This window comes from Podarcis tiliguerta (assembly GCF_965153285.1).
Source record: "Podarcis tiliguerta genome assembly, chromosome: 12".
Lineage (NCBI taxonomy): Eukaryota > Metazoa > Chordata > Lepidosauria > Squamata > Lacertidae > Podarcis > Podarcis tiliguerta.
In genome coordinates this window covers 23,105,409-23,127,007 of record NC_139545.1, presented here as the reverse complement: position 1 = coordinate 23,127,007, position 21,599 = coordinate 23,105,409, and the positions used below count along the sequence as shown (strand labels likewise).

Here is a 21,599-nt window from a genome sequence, read left to right as displayed (position 1 = left end):
GAGTTGGAAGGGGCCTCTAAGTTCATCTAGTCCAGGGTTTCCCAAACTTGGGTCTCCAGCTGTTTTGGACTACAATTCCCATCATCCTGGACCACTGGTCCTGCTAGCTGGGAATGGTGGGAGTTGTAGTCCAAAAACAGCTGGAGACTCAAGTTTAGGAAACCCTGATTCTAGTCCCAACTCCATGCTAATGAAGGCAATCCACTACTACAGCATCCCAGACAGTGGCTATCCGGCCTCTGCTTAAAACTTCTAACAAAGGAGAGTCCAGTCTGTTGTCAAACAGTTTGCACTCTACTTGTTTAGTCCAACCTGTCTTTCTCATAATTTGAACCCGTTGGTTCGGGCCCCATCCTCTTTAGCATGGCTTCCACATCCCAAAGCCAGGGGAGGAATGCTGAGGGGAGAATGTTGTGTGGAAGGCTACTTTGCCTACTTTTTTGATACACCAGCTCCAGGATGGCATAGCTAAAAGGTCCACAAAGACTGGGCCCTTCAGAGAATCCATGGGGATTTGGATCTAGTGGAGCCAGTGCCCTGCTCCTGCAAGACTCAATTTTGGGGATTGACAAGAAGAAGAAGAGGAAGAAGAAGAAGAAGAAGAAGAAGAAGAAGAAGAAGAAGAAAAAGAAGAAGAAGAAGAAGAGGAGGAGTTTGGATTTGATAACCTGCTTTATCACTATCCTAAGGAGTCTCAAAGCGGCTAACATTCTCCTTTCCCTTCCTCCCCCACAACAAACACTCTGTGAGGTGAGTGGGGCTGAGAGACTTCAGAGAAGTCTGACTGGCCCAAGGTCACCCAGCAGCTGCATGTGGAGGAGCGGAGACGTGAACCTGGTTCACCAGATTACGAGACTACCGTTCTTAACCACTACACCACTAGTGTAGCTACGTGAAGCTGGGGCCTGTACCATGGGGCCTGTACCTCTTAGCTGACAGCTTGCTTCTCCACTGATGGAGGGGACTATGCAGTCCTATACAGCCCTGGAGAGGATAATTCCCAATTCAGGGTAGTCCATATTTTAGAATGCAGAAACCATATTTTAAAATCTACCTACACACATGTGAGAAAGCACATCTAACATGACTCATTTCCTGGGAACTTTATTTTAAAACCTGTTATCTATTAGGGATTAATTATACCTTAGCACTAAAGCAAAAAGGACGTTCTGATTTTTAAAAAAGTCTGTGCTTCTGTTTCACCACTGTCACTGTGCACTGGATTTAGAACAAAAATCATCCGCACACATGGGAGCATAACCGTTTTTGACATCATAAGGAATTTTAAAATCAGCCACAGCAATATATATATATATATAGAGAGAGAGAGAGAGAGATTCAACATCAGCATTAAAAGATTAAGTGCTATGGCTATCAAGCAATGGAATAAATAAAACTCTGTTCTAGGAGAAATCTGTTCAAGCATCACTTCTTTGGCTTCACTGTCTTTGGACAAGTGGCTCTTTGTGGTTTCCTCTCAGATATCTATGCATGTGCAGCCATGTACAATTAAATCAGCAAGCAGAATAGTGCAAAACAGATGTGCGCAGCCATAGGGACTGAACAGGCAAACGGCAGGGAGAATCCAGGAAAGAAATCCAAAACTTTGCTTTACTTAAAATCATTGGCAAGCCAGCATCGCCGGCCCATGACTGGCTTAAGCAATGCTGTGGCTTTGTGGGAATATTCTGCAGTGTCATTCTGAAGATCCGTGTGGAATACTAATGTGGAGCTGCTATTTCCTTGCTGGGCCAGAAAATTCCAGCATCTTAACCCCAACAAATTTCATTCATTCCCTCAAAAGCAGATAACTTAGCTCAGGCTTCCTCAGCCTTGGCCCTCCAGATGTTTTTGGCCTACAACTCCCATGATCCCTAGCTAGCAGGACCAGTGGTAGGGATGATAGGAATTGTAGTCTTAAAACATCTGGAGGGCAGAGGTTGAGGAAGCCTGACTTAGCTCATTTATGTCTGTAGGCAAGGCGACAGCAGTTCAAGAGGGTCTGAGCTCAAAAGGGGGCTGGGTGTGCAAAAGAGAGGAATGATATGAGCCTCAAAGAACACCAGAAGAATAGGGAACTATGGAGCAGGGAACATGCTAGAAGCAGAAACTTGTGACTGCCAAGGAGAAAGGATGAGCAGGATCACTGGTGAGCAACAGTGAGAGAATATCCCCTAAAATAAGGCTGCCTCTGTCTGTCCAGTTTGTTGGGTGAGTTTCTAGTCTCAATGAATGCTGATCAGATTGCAGGATGCCTGTGGCTCGTTTTTCCTGAAGATCTTTGCCTCTTGATAGTTTGGCAATATTAAAAACTTCTTTGAAACCAAGCCAAACAAGTGCGCTTGGACGAACAGGAGCTGAAATCTTTGCAACAGCACTGTTCCAAGTATCAGACAGCGCTTCAGCAAGGCTGCAGCTGTGGCATAGCAGATGAGTACGATCTTAAGAGCTGCAACACAAGGGGGTAAATAATAACTCATAGGTGTGTTGAGATCATGAATGTAGACTTCAGAAGGGGTGGGCGCCCATTAAGGAAACCAGCAAGGCGACAGACATTGAGCATGAAGAACTACCCCATAAATGGGTCAGACCAATGGTTTAACCTTCAGGGATGGACCATAGGTCTGTGGTGGAACACATTCTTCACATGCCAAATGTTCCAGGTTTAATCCTTGGGGTCTACGGGTACAACTGTGGAAGACTTCTTTCTGCCTGCAACCTAGACAGTCAGTGCTGACAATACTGTGCTATTTGGATCAATGATCTGATTTTATATAAGCCAGCTGCCTATGTACACAGTCAGCTCCTTCCAAGATGCCCACTTTGGTGGCCTTTCTATATAATTTTAATTATAAATTGTTTATATGACACCCATCTGACTGGGTTGCCCCAGCCACGCTGGGCAGCTTCCAGCAAATTAAAACATCTACACAGTAAAGCATCAAATATAAAAAACTTCCCTGTATAGGGCTACCTTCAGGCATCTTCTAAAAGTCAGATAGTTGTTTATTTCCTTGACTTTTGACAGGAGGGCGTTCCACAGGGCGGGCGCCACCACTGAGAAGGCCCTCTGCCTGTTTCCCTGTAACCTCACTTCTCGCAGTGAGGGAACCACCAGAAGGCCTCAGAGGTAGACCTCAGTGTCCGGGCTGAACAATGAGGGTGGAGAAGCTTCTTCAGGTATTTAGAGCCGAAGCCCTTTTGGGCTTTAATGGTCAGCACCAACACTTTGAATTTTGCTCATCAAGACCTAACTCTGGACCTCAACACTGCAAATCAATATTCTACCACTGACCTATAGACCCACTCCTTTCAACCATTAGCTGATGCTAGGTATTTGATAGCTGGGGAACTTATTGAAAATATGACCACGCTAGCCCAAGAACACTATCCTATAGGCACTCTGCATGCTTAGAGAAAGTCCATGTAAAACAGTTAAACAAACCATGACACCCATAGAAGCTTCTAGAAAACAGTCACCACGCTATGGGATTATCCACATTTACCTTTCCTCTGCTTTTTCCAGGCACGGTCTGCGCTCCATGTCCGAATTCCCTTTTTTGCCTCAGAGTTTTCCCTATAAAAATCCACTCTTTAAAGCTCAATTGGAGCAAACAGCAATCCATTGAGAACCCGAATTGACCTCTGCTCCAATTTAGCACTAAAGACCAGGCTTCCAGGGGGAAAGTTCCAGAGCAAAAAAGAATGCTTGGACACTGAGCTTTTAAGTGCAGACCTCTGCTTAAGAAAGTGCAGGGCAAAAGTTAAGTGTGAATAATTTCTACGTGGCATCAGGAACTTCACTCATCCTCAAAGAATGAAGCAAGAAACTGACAAAGGAACTAACAAAGACTTCAGTGAAGCCAAGATTTTTCTTCCTGGGAACTAGCTGGCCTTGGCAGAAGTTATCCCAAATCTATTCAGCAGCTTCTTCCTTCAATTAGAAATATGTTTATTTGCAGTTACTTATTTCAATTCAGTAACCTTCCCAAAATCCTCCAAAGGACCCAGTTTCTGAAAAGTACTCAGCCACATAATTTTAAGCTCCCCTGAAAACAAGTGAAATTTAAGTCCTCCTACTAATACTGAAATGAAGTCAAGCTAGCCGTGTTCTTAAATCACTGTAGTTTTTGTTTTGTTTTGTTTTTAAAGCAGCCTGTTAATTGTAAAATTTCATTCTGGTTGATCCATACACACACCACCCCAGTAAAGCAACGGTAAAGTAAATATTAGCCACATTCTGACTCACAAGGCCATTTCTCAGAAGCGTTTACTGGAAAATAAAATGTCTATAAGCCTATGAATTTAAGAGACTGTGAAAGATAACACTTCAGTTTATACTTAGTCCCTGTGAGAAGCATATGATGAAAATTGCCTGAATAGTTTCCTTCCATCTGAAAGTAGTGACATATTATTATAGGCTAAGTTAAGCTTTCATTAAAAGCTTTCAGAAGACCTTCATGTCATGCATATCAGCGAAGCCCAAAATAAAAAGGTGTTGATGAATTCCAGCAAAAACAAGTCATTCTATGTACGATTTCAGCTGGTTGGGTGCTTTTTTTAATTGTATATTTGAGAGTAACAAAATCCATGTTTTCTAATTAAAATACACTCTGAGTTATAAATCTGATTTATGAGAAGCCTATCGTTTAAGTTCTAAGTCGTGCTGCACTTAAATGATTTTAAATGCTTAAGAGCAATCTCTATTCTTTGAACTGTTGTACAAGCAAACAGGTGAATGCTTCACCAGCAGAACACAAGCCCATCCTCACTGCACTAAAAATGTAGATTCAGCACCTCCCAATTTAATACTCATGGGAGGAAGGAAAACAAGTATCTCAAAACGTTAAGAGTTTAACAGAAACTACTTTTGAGTTAGGAAGAAACCGGGACAAGATAGGGAGCGTTGTAAGGAAAAAGCAACTCCAATAATTGGTGTAACCAATTAGAAGTGACCGTGAGGAGTCCAGGGGCTGTTTGTGAGTTGTATGCACATTCTGTTATCCAGTTTATATTGCTTGGAAGGATCTGGGCATGGCATAAGAAGTTATAAAGGTGCCTTGAATTCTGTATTCTCTGTCCTGACCAGCAGTTGAAACTCCCATTGTTCTAGGCACATTTTGAGATTGGGAATTTCATTGGCGTGAATAATTTCTGAGCTCTGGGCACTGCACGTAAGATTTCAGATTAAAACTGCGACTGCTGGTGCTGAGGGTGTGGGAGGAGAAATTCCTGCCTGCTTGACTTCCAAGAAATCATTTCAGCGTCAGGCAAGGGGATAGATTCTGCCTCTCAGCTGCCCTTGCAGAAAGTCAGCGTTTTGAGGGACCCTCATAATAATATTAAGGGGGTGGGCAGGGGAAGCATGGCTTCTTTTCTTGCAGTCTTCAGATGAGGACTAGACCATGTGAAAAATGAACAGAAGATTTTAGGTGCAGTTCATTCATTTTCAACCTAGACATTCTGTTGTGGCGCCCATAACTTAGGTTTAAGGTGCCATTAACTTCTAGCTTTCATGATCCAGTTTCTAACACTGGTCCAGACTTTGTTTGAATAAAAACTGAATACTTTCCACAGTGCTGTCTTCTTTCGGCTGGAAGAATTGCTGTTTCTATTTAACCGCTCCAGTATATCTGAAGGAGCGTCTCCACCCCCATCTTTCTACCCGGACACTGAGGTCCAGCACCAAGGGCCTTCTGGCAGTTTCCTCACTGTGAGAAGCCAAGTTACAGGGAACCCTGGCAGAGGGCCTTCTCGGTAGTGGCACCCGCCCTGTGGAACGCCCTCCCACCAGATGTCAAAGAGAACAACAACTATCAGACTTTTAGAAGACATCTGAAGGCAGCCCTGTTTAGGGAAGCTTTTAATGTTCGATGCATTACTGTATTTTAATATTTTGTTGGAAGTCGCCCAGAGTGGCTGGGGTATAAATAATAAATTAGTAGTAGTAGTAGTAGTAGTAGTAACATTTCAATAGTCACTTTTTGAATGTCTCCGTTCTTCATGAGATACTGACTCTCTTTAGATTTTGGGGGAGGGGGGACATAGCAGAAGATGGGAAAGGCCTTTAATATTTAGTTTACCCCTGTGCGCAGCTTTATTGTGTAAATGCTTCTCTTTTTTTGAGACGCAGATGTAACAGAAACTGGAGGATCAGGAACAGAGCCTGCTTATGAGGGCTAAAATGAAGCATGTTCAGATGCCCGCAGATGCACTATTTTGTGATCTGTCACTGCACTGCAGTACAAACAGTTGGCTAACGGTCTGCAGCTGCTGCCTAGAAAAGTCTAAGCCTCTCCCCTCCCCCCCTCCAGCAGCCAAGTGCAAATGTCATCTTTGTCAACAGTGATCCAGGATAGAAACACTGACCAAGGATAGCTGCTCCGACCGCATGCTCAGTGCTTTGCTGCTGAAATCAATTTTAAAAGCTGCAGGAAAAGCTTTCATTTTTCCCTGCCAGACAGAACCCACACCAGGAGTCAAACAACAGACATTCGGAAATGAGATCTATCACATCATGATTTGTAGGAGGAATCCCGTCCTACTCCTGGAGTCCCTGTGGGATTCAGCCTAGGGGTGGTTGGTGGGGAGAGAAGGATCAGGCATCTGATTCCTACATTCCTGTTAAGGCTATCGGATGGTTGCTCGAGAGCAATCAGGCAAGGTGTTCTAAAGCTTTATTATTGGCGCTAAAAACCTTTACAATGCAGAGCGCCTCTATTCTGTTCATTCACTAGCACAATCTGAGAGTGGGTGGTCCTTGAATCTTCCCCAGCAGAGTAGTCTCTAGACCCCTAGCCTACGCTGCCCCTCTCTGCGCAAAAGTCTTCTGTGCAAGGAAGATGTGGGTAAATGGGGACCTCCCTCCTCCCCGCTTTGCCCAGGCAAGGTGTCCTGGCACTGCCTTGCATCCTCCGAGCCCTGCACCTCTTCACCACTAGAGGCATGGCTTCCTTCCTCCGCTGTGGAGGTGCTGCTTCCCACGATCTTTGGGGGCTCTCTGTAATCCATCCGCCTTTCCCCCGCTCGCCCCTGAGCCAATGGCAGTTCCCTGACAATTCCCAAACATCTTTTGTAATGCAGGGTGATTAAGAGATAGTTTCACTTCAGGTTAGGTCGCTGGTACTGCACAACCAAGAGAATGGGAGGTTTAACTCTGACAGAAGTATTATGAGTTCAGTGGGGGCTATATATTCCATAATAAGCATGCACAGGATTGCAGTCTGAATTTAACTCACTTAGCCGGGTGTTAGAGAGGAAAGCGAGTCCTTTGGCCGGAAAAAGTCAAATAAACAGAGCTGAATTTGCACGGTGCTTCTTTGAAATCTTAGCATCCCCACCCCCTTACCTGATAGAATTCACCTGCTTGGCGCACATAGCCAGCAACGTCTGAATCTTTAGCACGAACCCTCCATACAACTCTTTCAGCATTCTTGTACTCTTCCACTTTAGTCCACGGCACAGTCGGGAGAAATCGTTCCGTCAGTGGGGCTCCCACAATGATATCAAGTTGTCCACTGTATAGGAGAACCTGGAAAACAGAAGAAGGTCCACGGCTTGTAATAGTCTAGTAAAAGATCAGGTGTACAAAGCTCCGTGAGTCTCACAGAACCGATCCTAAACAGCCTGTATAACAAAGCAAAAGCCAAAAATCAAGGAGAGAGACCAGGTTAGTCTGATGGGGAAATATAAGCCTCAGCTTGGAGAACAGCCATTACACCTGGGACAGAGAGGTCTAAGAAGAAAAAAAGGAGCAGGAGTCTAGGTGATGCATCTGTTTCTGGGATGTACAATTTCAGGCTGCAGCTGTGAAATCCAATAAGCAGAACTCAGCCCCACTTACAGACCAGGCAAAGGTTCCCAACTTTTGGCCATTTAGGGAGGCCTCACAAGGAGAGTGAGGCACTTGCCCTCCTCATCTGGTGGAGAAGCAGGAGCTGAAGCCGTAAAGGACAACAGCCTGCATCACCTGGGCAGCTTCTTGTTGATACTCAGGATCCACACTCCCCTTCCTGCTATGCCGTTTACTTCAAGCAAGCCTTCTCCTGCCCATTCAGCAAGGCAACAGATAAAGCACTGCTCATACTTTGAACTGCCTGAATTTGCCCTCAAGAAAGTTCATCACCATGTCCAATCTGATTGGTTATTCAGCTACTTTTGATCATTGGTGTTCTTGATGTTTCTACTGTTGCTACTGTGGTAGTGTATTTTTTATCTTTACACTACCTTGTTATATGTGGTTTATAAGTATATAAATAAACAAAATAAAAAATATGTTCACAAGAGGATAGGATTAAAGATAGCCATAGCCCTCTATGTCTCAGAAATGGCTGGGCATTTGAGCTCAAAAAGAACACTCTCAAGAATCCAATCACATACAAACACTAATAATAATAATAATAATAATAGTAATAATAATTTATTATTTGTACCTGCCCATCTGGCTGAGTTTTCCCAGCCACTCTGGGCAGCTTCCAGCAAAGATTAAAAATACATTAAAATGTCACACATTAAAAACTTCCTTGAACATACCCCGCACATCCCATGCTAAAAGTAATGAGAGAAGGAGCACAAATAACTCAACATTGCTTGCAAAGGGTGAGAGGAAGCAATCTGGCTAATCAACCGGACATAGTTGATCCCTTCATCTCGTACATGAAAGTTAAAGCAAAAGCTCAGTGCATAGTTCGAATCTGAAAGAGCATTAAGGACTATTTAATCCAATATGTCCAATTTAGTGCTGGTCAGCCTGAATAGCTCAGTTGGCTGAAGCATGGTGCTGATAACGCTAAGTTTGCAGATTCAATCAATCCCCGTATGGGACAGCTGCATATTCCTGCATTAAAGGGGGGTGGACTAGATGATCCTCAGGGTCCCTTCAAACTCTACAATCCTATGATTCTATGGATGCAACTCGTATTAGCCTTCCAGCCTATCCAATCTTTACAAAACCCGATGCAGTCAACCTTTGGTACTACAAGTCATACAAGACAATAACAATGGATCACCGTCAACAAACAGAAATCAGCATCAAGTAACATATAGGATGGTAATATAATGCACACTACATGTACAAAATTTACAACTTCATGCATTAGCCAAAGGTGGCTCAACAAGAATAGAAATAATGGAAAATATAGAAACCATAGCAACAATAGATTTCGTTACATATGCAATAGCAGAAACAAAATCTCTAGCACAAGAGTGAATAGTCTATAGGTGCAAATCACTGGGTATGGTCTTTGAGAAACAATGCACCATGAATGGAAAGTGGGAGCCTTGCTAAAAAATACTCCAGGGAGACTGCCCTGGTAGATTCTAACAGGTAGAACTTTAGACTTTAGCTCAACAAATGGAAAAAGAAGATGTAGCGTAAAGATTCCATCAGAATGCACACTGGATTTTTCCTTTTCCTTTTTTTGTTTTAACTAGAAAAAGGGGGAACGTGTGATTGGTGTAAAAACATATTCCATCCCACAAAGCTGGTTTAAGTTTCTCTTTAAATCCCATACCCAAACAGCATATATGTTTTGTATCAGTTGGGATCTCACAGCAGACTGTTCAGGCTCAAGCCAAGATAGAGCCCTTTGTACGACTGCAACACACACATGTTTCCTATGAACTATTAATTCTTTGTTACTAAAAAATCCTGGTGGGGTTAAAAGCCTCTTCTGTAAGACTCGCCCAAGCTAGCTCAAATAAAATAATTGCACTGTTTATATGAAGAAGCTATGCCTCAAAGACCTTGATTCTCCATGGCCTCTGCAAAAATTCTCTGCAGCTGTTACACTCGACAGTATGGGAATAATTACAATTACCCGTCTTAGGGTAGGACGCAGCGCAGTAAAAACAGCACAACCCAATTTGGTAAGGCTATGTATCCTTCGCTCTACGAACCTAGAAGTAACATGTAATTGGCACTGTATCTATTTTTCTCATTTTTTATGGGGACTAAGAGTGTGTGCCCACTTGTTGGTGGGAGGACATCCTACAGGGACACAAACCACACACACTTCTAGCAATTTCAGTAAAGTGCAAACAATTTCTGCCAAACTTCAAAAGCTTGAATAATTTTATGCCAACAGGAGTTTGCACTTATTATTTGTATTGTATCCTGGCAGACCAGGCAGGTTGACTTTAATGCCAGTGTAATTTATTGTAAGACTGTTCACCAAATCATACTCTTAGAATTAAGAAAGCTTCTGTAGCAACATATGAGAAGACCGTCAACATATGACGCAACATATGGCTGCATCACGATAAATATGTTTAAACCATGATGAAAAATCCCTTAATTTCTGGCTTGTTGCAAATTAAAGTTCCCTTGTTTGCACTGAAAACATTGGATAACACGGAATAATAATACACAGAAGTGACCCACTGAAATTAATGGACTTGAGTAATGGATTTCAGTGGGTCTACTTCAAGTATCACCCATTAGAAATGCAGTTTTATTGAAGACCAGTTCAAATAGCCACCAAGCATTGTAATAATTAGTATAATGTTAATGAACAAGTCTAAATACAGAATCAGCTATAATATTTATTCTGGCATAAAAACATGAATGCAAGCTTCAAAAGTCTATGGGGATTTTAATTGCTATGCACATTGTGTAATGTGCTCAGCTTAGGTATGGTAGTTGAAGTGTAGGTGGGGTTCCCACGACGCAAGACACAGTGATAACAGCAAAAACCTTTATTGAACTAGCAGAACTGGACAACAGGGGCAAAGCAACAAGAATTTGAAGCATATCATCTCAAATACCTCAAGGTTCTTACAAGAGGCGCATATAAGATGTGTGATAAATTGCAACTCTAGATCCTGTTTTGAAAACCAGCTCCATCCTTACTGTTTGGTCCTTATACAATTATACTATGTTTCCTACACAGACAAACTTTTGATCTTTTCCCCGGTGACCTTAATCTACAATATTTTGTGGTTTCCTGTAAGAGGAAATGATGATTGAAGAGCAGTCTTACGATGTCCTGGCCTGTGCCATGATCCTAATTAGCTGCCATCTCGATTCTGAGCACTCCACAAAATAAACCAAAATCCCATTGGACAACTTCAAGGAAGACAATTACAGATGTACCCCCCCACCCCACCCCAGCTAAAAGGCTGGGGCAGTACTGTCATTTTAAACAGCTACAGCCATCTTTCAAAAGCAGTGGGTAGAAACAAAGGCAGTATGGCCTATTGAATTATTTTTCTTCAGAGCAGAAATTCATTAGGGTTAACAAGGCTAACGGTCATTAATGGTGTAATTTCTGGAAAGGGAACATATCAGTCATACATCACTAGTTGATTCAGATTGTATTCATTTACAGTACAGTGGTACCTCGGGTTACATACGCTCCTGGTTACAGATGCTTCAGGTTACAGACTCTGCTAACCCAGAAATAGTACTTCGGGTTAAGAACTTTGCTTCAGGATGAGAACAGAAATCGTGCTCCAGCAGCACAGCAGCAGCAGGAGGCCCCATTAGCTAAAGTGGTGCTTCAGGTTAAGAACAGTTTCAGGTTAAGAACGCACCTCTGGAACGAATTAAGTACTTAACCCGAGGTACCACTGTATAATAATCTGAACATTTCCCCCCTTTGCTGTTTGTAACAAGTAACTAGCCTAAGCAGGTACCAATTATTTTATTCTCTAGTTTTTGAAAAACTGTGTGTTATATTTCAGGATTTGAAATGTAAGCATGGCAAGCAACATCTGCATTCTTGCACAGAGTTATCTAAGGATACAGTTCATCCCTGTCAATCAGCAGAGGAAGGGGAAAGGACTCCCACAGGGCTACAGTAAACCATCAAAAGAAGATCTCTTTAGATTACCCCTGGGATTCTGGAATACAGTCTCATATACCAGATGGAAGAACAGTCTGTTTCCCAGCCAATCCCTTCCTCGCACACTCTTTTCTTTTGGGACAGCTAAACAATAAGATGGGCTAATTTTTCTTCTAGTAAGTCACTGCATGTTGCAGGGAGCACCGTAAAAGAAGCAAGAAAAATAAGAGCATAATGGCAGACAGGAGGTACAGAGACATGTTTTACAAATTTGCCATAACTTCTGTGCTAGTAGCAGTGGCCAAGAAACCTGAGGTAATGGCAGTTTTGCAAATGGAATGGCCAAGAGAGATTTATGTAAACCAGGAATGGAGCTTGATGTTTTACTGAACCTCCACCACTGAATGCTTGGGGCTCCATTTTCTTTGTTTATAAGGAGCAGATAGGACCTACATTTGAGGCTACTTCAAGCTATTCAATTGCACCATCCTCCCAGTTGCTCATTTAGCTATAGCACAAGTGCGGCTGCATCATACTGGGGCTTTAACCAAGCACTAGTGGTGAAATACTGCCTTCCCTGATTAATAAAACCTGAAGACTGGCTCCCTATTGTGTTAAGCACTGGAGCATAAAAGATCCAGCCACCAGAAATGCAAAAATTGACAGCATTTTAGAAGCCATAAATACAACTGTGTAGCGAAACAAACCAAGACTTATTAAGACAGATGGGAATGGTTTAGCTAAAATGGCGCCATGGGTCAACTGGGAAGGCCTGGTGGCCCTAATCAGGCCTGTGGCCCAGAGGTTACTCATCCCTGTATTAATTAAATCTATTTTGTGCCAAGCAGTGACATTATCAAATACTGAAGACTATCCTCCTGGTCCTCTACCTGCATGTTGGCAAACTCACTGTGACCATGCTACGAGAAGAGAAAATCGGGAGCAACCTGAATATTCACAGTAAACCCGTGAAAGGATCACTGGGAAGGAGAGATAGGGTGACAAATCTGTACTTTTCAACTTTTCCAATATCACTAAATAAGACAGTCCTCTTATTCTTGGCTGTGCCTCTTCCCACTGCCAAGGCCCTTCACAACTATAATTATCAGCCTCTACATTTTCTCCAACTCCTTTTGCTAAGCATTCTCGCCAAAAGCAGAAGGGGGAAAGTAGCATGGCCTATGCAGAGAGTAGCATGTAGCCGATTAAATTCAATTGCTGCCATAAATAAACACTGCAGATGAAGAAACCTAGACAGAAGAGAAAGGGATTAAGACTTGTGGATTACATGAATGAACAGTTTAAGAAAGAATGTTCTCAAGCGGGTGGCTCATGTCTTTGGCTTGCTTGCATGCTTTCTGCAAGGAAGGTGATCTAAACTAAATTCCAAAGAAAGGATACAAGGATTTCCCCCATAAAAGCCTCTTTGAAACAGGGAAATTTGGGTCAGCGGCAAACTTCCCCGTTCCAAGCGGTAGATGTGGGCTCATCATGACATGAAACCCTAGTTTTCTCAAAACATTCAAAGGAACTGAAGTGAAAAAGGAACAAAGGAGCAAAACAAAATAAGCAAAAAGTTAGACATAAAGAATAGCATGAATGTGACTGAGGTTGCCAACCTTTCAGGACCAGGGAGCACATTTTGAATTTTGTGGAAGTGCTGTGGGCCGCAGTCACAAAATGGCTGCCATGGTGGCATGGCATAACATTTTGGATGCTGTGATCTTGCCGATTTCAAACCATGATTGTGCCCCCCCCCAAGTTCTTTTTCAGGCCTGCAATCTTGTGTGGCACCCCCAAAACACCTTTTAGGGCACCGTGCCGAAAAAGGCGCTTTTTCTGGGGGGAATTGTGATGTGAAATTGCTCAAGATTATGGCGTCCAAAATGGTCGCCATTCTCTTGTGAGAAAAAATGGGAAGATAAGTGTCCCAGAAGAATGTGTCCTGGATTTTGCCACTGGGGTGTTGGAGGGTATGATGTAGATCACAAGCAAAACTGTTTAAAAGCTCTGAAACAACACAGAAAACCAAAACATATTACAAAAAATATAAACATGTAATGAACATTTCAAATATGCACTACTTTACTTGTGGATTTTAAGTCACTCAGGCTACCAGGCAGAGCAAATGTCGAACACTCTGCCTTCAATTTGTACAAAACAAAATCTTATTAAAACTCTTGTTTTACTTGTGCTAGAATAAGCTAATGAAGTTAACTGTGAGGGTACAAATGGTAAAATTTTAGTGAGGTAGTTAAGGGCTGGCACAGGAAGACTTTAAAATGCAGGAACAAAGATGCAATTAGCTGGGATTTAATGAGCTGTTTAATGATAAGTGACAGTGCCTGCCACAATTTCCGAACTAGATGAAATCTTAAATACTGTAGGACTGAGTTCTAACCTAAGGCAAGTTAACCTTTCCGGTGTTGCACAACTCCTTTTGGGGCAAGACAGGTTTAAATCAGTAGATATAGCAAAATCTGATACTAACAAAAATATATTCACAGGATCCACAAACATCAAAGGTTTTATTAAAGAATTCTAAGTCAAAGCCTCTTTCCTGGGATAAAATATCTCATCCAATTATTACAAAGCCCCTGTCATGGTATGGAACATAAGAAAGTCCTGCACAAATCATACCCAATTTTTGCCTTGCAAATGAAATCTTTGCTCATTTAATTCCTGCTGGGAATTATATATATATCCGTCTACTTGCACAATAGATATCTGCTTGCACAATGAGACTTCTGGTTTCTCTTCTTATAGGCATTAAACATTTTTCTTAAAATACTTTTCAATAACCTAGAAAGGCTGGCAGATAACAGTGCTGAGAGATAACAACAAATGACCACAGTAATTTCTAAATGGGTGCTTTAAAAAGAAAGAAAGAATTAAAGGAACATTCTCGTTGGTTTATCACCAATATGGCTCTTCTTGAAGAAACAGACATATTTTTTTCACTGAAGAGCTAAGTAGTCAAATTTGCTTCAAATATATCCAACAAAGGCCACGCCCACTCAAGAAGAGGCAGTGTTTGGTATGTTTGATAACACCATGGTTTGATTAAACCAGTGTTTCCCAAACTTGGATCTCCAAATGTTTTTGGACTACAATTCCCACCATCCCTGACCACTGGTTCTGCTAGCTAGGGAAGATGGGAGCTGTAGACCAAAAACAGCTGAAGACCCAAGTTTGGAAAACCATTTGATATTCAGAAGCAAAAGCCCAGCTGATTTGTGACCCCGTATTACGATTTCTTCCCACAAATCTTTTTTAGCACTCTGCATCTGACAAGTAGGGGTGCAATTACACAAATCTACTATTAAGGGGGGAAATGGGTGGAAGATGCCCATCGTTTCTGTGCGAGTGTGCGTGAGGGGAAAATGTGTGACAATTAGTGTAGTGTAAAACGTGTTATAGAAATGTAATGTGACTGGTTTTAGAATGGATAAAACAGTTGTCATCACTAGGCTACTGGTCTGCCTCTATTTTATGGAGCAACACCACGTTATGTTGGAGAAAAAATGTCACTCTTTCAGTGGAAGTAATAGAAGCCAATCTTTGAAGGCTGAAAAACGGCATATGTGTGGGATGTAACAGAGGTCTTTCCCTCAGCTCTGTTACGAACAAAGGAGCCAATGTTGTAGATGAGTGTTGAGAAATGGCCAGTTTGCACATGTGCCATGTTTTGTTCATTGCCTGAACCTACTGGTATAATATTTCCTCACAAGTGACACTGCAACACATCTGATGGGAAAACCTGATAAAATATCTAAGCATTTCAGTAACAGCTGCATTTTATTAGGGGTTGTTTTTTTTTAAAAAACCAAAATTAAAGCGGAAAAAGGCAGCTTGAGACAATCCCACAACTACAAACTGGGAGGGAATGGAGCCAAAGCTCAGAAACATAAACAAGCACATAAATAGCTGAGTTAAGAAATATATCCAGGTTCCTAAGCAATGGGAAAGTTTTCAAAAGGAGCTTTCCACCCTTTGAAGCCCGGATAATGTAACTACGGTGAATAACAGGAAGGTATCAATCAAGGAACAGAAGAAAATTCTGGCATTTCGTAGAAAGTTTGAGGGATCTCTGGAGAAGAACAGACAAATGGGGAATAAATATCCTTCCCACTTTTCTGCTTCTCACTATGTTTTCAAAATGTTTATATCCTGGCTTTCCACTAAAAAGTACGTATTACAGCTAACAGAGTCAATTCCACACCATGTAAATATTTAGAATCACATGTAAAAAAAAAACAACCCAGTAAAATATCATTTGCTTTGTAAGAGAAAAGAGGAATGCTGCCATATAGACTTTTGATCATCTTCTCCAGAGAAGTCTTGGCATCATTTTTGGTGGTGAGGCACCTGAAACACAGCCTCTATTGCTATCTCAACAAATAACACTTAAATGCTCCCTCAGGTATAGTGATCCAAGACATTTAGGATGCCAAAGATCAACACAAGTACTTTGAATTGTGTCTGGAAGCCAACTAGGAGCCAGTAAAGTTCTCTTAAGCTAAGTGTGATCCGTATTTGCTTTCTTGGTGCAGCATTTCCTCATTAACAAGTTGATGTACTTTCTGAAATTTTCCAAAGGACAATCCCACATACAGCGCATTGCCAATAGTCTAGTCCAAAACAAGGCTGATAATGGAAAGATTTAACTTTCCCAGGGAAAGCTGTAACTGTCCATTTCCTTGTCAAGGATGCCAGAAGCAGAGATGGATCCAGCAGCATCCCCTTGCCAAGAACCTGATTCATAGGAGGAAGGGCAACCTCACCAATGTTGCAATTTATGAGGTAAAGTCAAACTGATAATGAGCTTCCTTCCTATTAATTAAGACAAATTCCTCTTTCTAGTTTTAGAAAGGCCCTTCAGGAGTCCTAGTAAATTTTTTAATACCCTTGCAGAAAAGATGGCCAACCTAATCAAAACTTGTAATAAAGCTTCCAAAACCTAAACATTTTATTTTTATTTATTTAAATACCTTAAATAAAATAAAGCGAGTCAGCCCATTGGGTCCCGTACTGCCTACGCTAGTGTTTTTCAACCTTTGATTCCTAGTTGGGGTTGAACTACAATTCCCATAATCCCATAAACCAATTTAGCCACTGCTCAGGGATGACGGCATCTGCAGCCCAACAACGCCAGGACTACAAAGCTGAAGAGCACTTGTCTACATTGATTGGCACCAGCTCTCCATGGTTTCCAGCAGGTTTTTTCCAGCCCAATCCAAAAACGCCAAGGATTAAAACTGGGACCATTGGCAACCAAGCATCTTCTCTACTGCTGAGAAATACCAAATTCTGCCAAATACAAAAAGGACTGCACAAGACTAATCGCCACACAACATACAACCAAGGACAGTGGTGCCAGATTTCTAATAGGCCATGCCATTAACACAGTGTTTTCCATTTTCTATTATTTGTCACAATTCCGTATTAAATTGCTAAAGGAAGAAAGAGGGGTTGGTGGAACCATAGCAAACAGTTTAACCTAGACACAGGATGTGTAACGGGAGTGTCAAAAACAGCAGAATTTCTGAAACACTCCTGACAGGATTTCTAAGCACCAAGCATGCTGCTGTTAATCTATAAGTGATTGCGCTCTTTCGAAAGGTCAGTAGGCTGCAGCATCTATCATGGCAGCTACCACACGCCATGCCGCATCCTTCACAAATCCTGTACAATGAATTATGAGTAGTATTATTCCCCATCTGGCTTTGGTTGAGCGAGAAGACAAAGGAGTTTCTTTTATTTCTTTTTACGTATCCTAAAAGGAACACATGCTTCAATCAAACAAAAAGTATGAAGGGCACGTTGACCACTTCCCAGAAAACGCCATGCACTTCCTTGTACCAAACTTATTTCCTCCATTAATTTCTGACATGGAGGGCTTCGAAGGGCGTATAGAAATAGCGCGGTATAGAAATAGGGTATAAGGTGGTATAGAAACAACAACAACAATCCTTTGCCTTAGGAAAAAGTCTGGATTTGCCAAAACAGCCAAACTTCCAGTGTGTAGAAAAGCAGAGTGCTTCAACTTGGACCGGTCCTCACCCTCCCAATATAGTTCAGATCAAAATGCTACATTTACAATGTGGTTAGGCACTGGTATGGGATGTGAAGTGACTCCTGCCATAGACCAAAAGAGGGTTAGATAGCTCAGTCTTGCAGAGACGTTCTGGCTACTGCAAAAACTGCCCCAAGCCATGTCACATGTGAACATTAAGCTTGACATGCAAGTAAGTTATCATTCCAAACCATTGCAATATTCTTGAGGTAGAAATGAGTGGCTCCGTATGCCCCCGCCCCCATGTGATATACAATGCAAACTAGCCAATACATTACATGTGAACTCCAAAGATCACAAGATGTGAGTAACTTTCAGACTGGCCACAGCAAAAGGGATGTGCATACAGTGGTGCCCCGCAAGTCGAATGCCTCGCAAGACGGAAAACCCGCAAGACGAAAGGGTTTTACATTTGCAGAGGCGCTTCGCAAGACGAATTTCCCTATGGGCTTGCTTCGCAAGACAAAAATTGACGAAATTTTTTTTTTCCGCTCCAAAACCCCTTTTTCTGAAGCGCTAAGCTGCTAAAAGCATTTTAGCAGCAAAACCGCTAATCCCTTAAGCCTTAAAAAGCCGTTTTTAGCCCTTAAACTGTCAATAGCGCTAATAGCGCTAATCCGCCAATGGGCTTGCTTCGCAAGACGAAAAAACCGCAAGACGAAAAGACTCGCGGAACGGATTCTTTTCGTCTTGCGAGGCACCACTGTACCTCTCTTTTGTGCTACAACCACTGCCTTGTTGTTGTTGTTGTTGTTGTTGTTGTTGTTGTTGTCACATGCCCTTCTTCAGCAGGTCCCAGGGCACGTGAAAACAATTTAAAATTCAGCATTAAAAACAGAACAAATTACAGTCACAGACCAATACTGGTTGTGTCTTACAGCATCTAACTAAATATATATATATATGTAAAGCTGCTGCAGTAGGTACGTTCTTCAATATTTTCTAAGGTTACATGTACGCTAGAAATTTAAACCAGTTTTATGCCTGCGTAACTGTTGTGGGCCCATCTAACGGAATGCTAAAAATTAAAAGTTACACGAAGGGCTAAAGATTCCCAACAAACAAGTCTTAGTATCCCACAAAGCTACACATTCCAGGGATTCTCTGGAAGAAAGCCATGACTGTTAACCACAGCCTTCAATCAGTTTAAGTTGTTTAAGATTAATTTCAGTGGCATGTGGAATTAAATTTTAAAAAGTCAGTAAAGTTACTCATTTCATCATTTAAGACATTTCTATGTAGTCTTTTAAACAGCACAAGTGGCTTACCAAACTAGGTCAGGAAGTAAGAAGCAACTAATCTGCTCCCTTATCTACTCTCATTACTAGATAGCTCTAGTTGACTGCCTGGGGCAGCACTTAGAAAAGCAACAAATCCCAAGCCTCTATAGTTTTACAACAGCAACAGACTTGCCTATGGGAACTCCTGAAACATCACTGACTTCCCATAGGCTATCAGGCCAGGTTCAGGGTTTTGAGCTACTTGGGCCCAGTATACTTTATGGCAGGGGTCAGAAAACTTTTTCAGCAGGGGGCCAGTCCACTGTCCCTCAGACCTTGTTGGGGACTGGACTATATTGGGGGAGGGGGGAATGAACGAATTCCTATGCCCCACAATTAACCCAGAGAAGCATTTTAAATAAAAGCACACATTCTGCTCATGTAAAAACATGCTTGTTAAGTTGTGGGTGAACATATTAGACGACACAGCGATTCTTCAAACAGCTCTTGTTTATTCACAGGCCAGAACAGAACTGAGCTGAAGGGCTCAGTCAGCCTGCTTATATAGAGCTCCAGTACAACGTAACTGTATCAATTTCCTAAAACTATCCAATCACTGAACGTCACTTTCGATCCCTTATTTGCATAACTATCTACAGTATCCCCCTGCTGGCCCAGGGTGAGAACTTCAGTACATAACAATGCTGATTCCCAGACCATCCGCGGGCCAGATTTAGAAGGCAATTGGGCCGCATCCAGCCCCCGGGCCTTAGTTTGCCTAACCATGATTTACGGTCTACCTGAGCCATTATATCTCAAATCAGTCACAGAGATTATCTGGAAGAGTGCTGTTAGCTGTCACCCACGTTACAGGGGCGTGACTGGCCTCAACTAGAAAGTCAGACATTTAGCGTCACCAGTCCTATGCTACAGAACATTCTCACTGCAGAGATTTGGCAGACAGCCTTGCTGTTGTCTCTCTTGAGGATCTTTTTATGCCAACAGGCCTATACAGCTGTTTCTGTCTGTTTTTGATTAGCCAGGCACATCAAAGATTAAAAGCATTGCTTTTAATGGCATTTTGTATTTCGTTGTAGTACATAATCCTGATATTTTATGAAGCCATACCTTGGATCCTGAACGCATTGGTACTCAGATGTTTTGCCTCCCGAATGCCACAAACCCGGAAATGAGTGTTCTGGTTTGCGAACTATTTTTGGAAGCCGAATGTTCGACGGGGCTTCCGATTGGTTGCAGGAGCTTCCTGCAGCCAATCAGAAGCCGTGCTTTGGTTTCTGAACATTTTGGAAGTCGAACGGACTTCTGGAACAGATTCCGTTTGACTTCCAAGGTACGACTGTACAGAAATACTTTTATAAATATATAAAAATAATAACACATATATACAATTGATCTGCTGGCTAAAGCTGAACAGGTGCTGTGGAAGAGCAAAACATTCAAGCACAAATACATTTGCTAAGATGCAGTGTTGTCCTGTAAATGAGGACTTCAACCACTGGTGCAGAAGTATTTCACCAGCTTCGAAAGTTAGCTCTCTTGAAATGCTATGTGTTTTATATGGGGGAAAGTTCCTGCAATATATACACATGAGAAATGAGGTGCTACAGTCTCCAACGGAGGACTTCATCACCTCTACTAACCAACTCTGACCCCCCCCCCCAAAAAAAAAAGAATGCCAGAAAAAAACCGACACTTTACATGCTATCCTCTCCAATGTTGGGTAAAGGTTTGAAATGCAAAGTTAATCAGCTAATCTCACTGAAGTCACACATCGCTGCAACACTGATTATCACTGAATTGCTAAAACTGTTCTGGTACTGTTTTAGGGATGGCTGATTAGAAGTTGGGAGTAGGTGTTAAATATTTGGAGGTTAAATATTTGGAAAATAATAAATCAAGGCAGTTCTGCAGGTTCTTAAATTTAAGAGGCTGGGCTTGGCAGCCTACCTACCCTGTAGTTATCCATTAGAACAGCCAGCCATGGTTTTATTGTCTGCATCACATCTTCAAGCAAATGTTTCTCAACCATGGAGCCATTATGAAATGTCAGGTTGCCAACATGGATAGACTTCCTTATTTCTGGCAATGTTAACAGCTGTCCAAAGTACTCCTGATCCTCAGGTTCCTATTAAACAAAAGATGAAGAAGATAAAAATGGCTGCAAAATATCAACACAATAAAATTACCGTATTTTTCGCCCTATAGGATGCACTTTTTCCCCTCCAAAAATGAAGGGGAAATGTGTGTGCGTCCTATGGGGTGAATGCAGGCTTTCGCTGAAGCCTGGAGAGCGAGAGGGGTCAGTGCGCACCGACCCCTCTCGCTCTCCAGGCTTCGCGCACCTCTCCGCAAGCAGTGGGAGCCCGGCGCTGGGCTCCCGCTGCTTGCGGAGAGTTGCCTGCATGCTGAAGCCTGCGCGTGCTGAGCTCAGGACGTCCAAGCTTCGCGCACCTCTCCGCAAGCAGCAGGAGCCCGGCGCTGGGCTCCCGCTGCTTGTGG

At 42.3% G+C, this 21,599-nt stretch overlaps 1 protein-coding gene across 8 annotated transcripts in view; it reads right to left on the bottom strand.

Annotated features, from left to right (window-relative positions):
* Window positions 1-21,599, bottom strand: part of CPVL (carboxypeptidase vitellogenic like) — a 60,184-nt gene that overhangs the window by 5,695 nt on the left and 32,890 nt on the right. For all 8 annotated transcript variants that reach the window (XM_083405053.1, XM_083405055.1, XM_083405052.1 and 5 more), the window contains exons 11-12: window positions 21,052-21,225; window positions 7,349-7,531 (exon numbers count right to left, since the gene is read on the bottom strand). In XM_083405053.1, coding sequence (XP_083261179.1) covers window positions 7,349-7,531; window positions 21,052-21,225 — 357 coding nt within the window. The remainder of the gene's footprint in view (window positions 1-7,348; window positions 7,532-21,051; window positions 21,226-21,599) is intronic.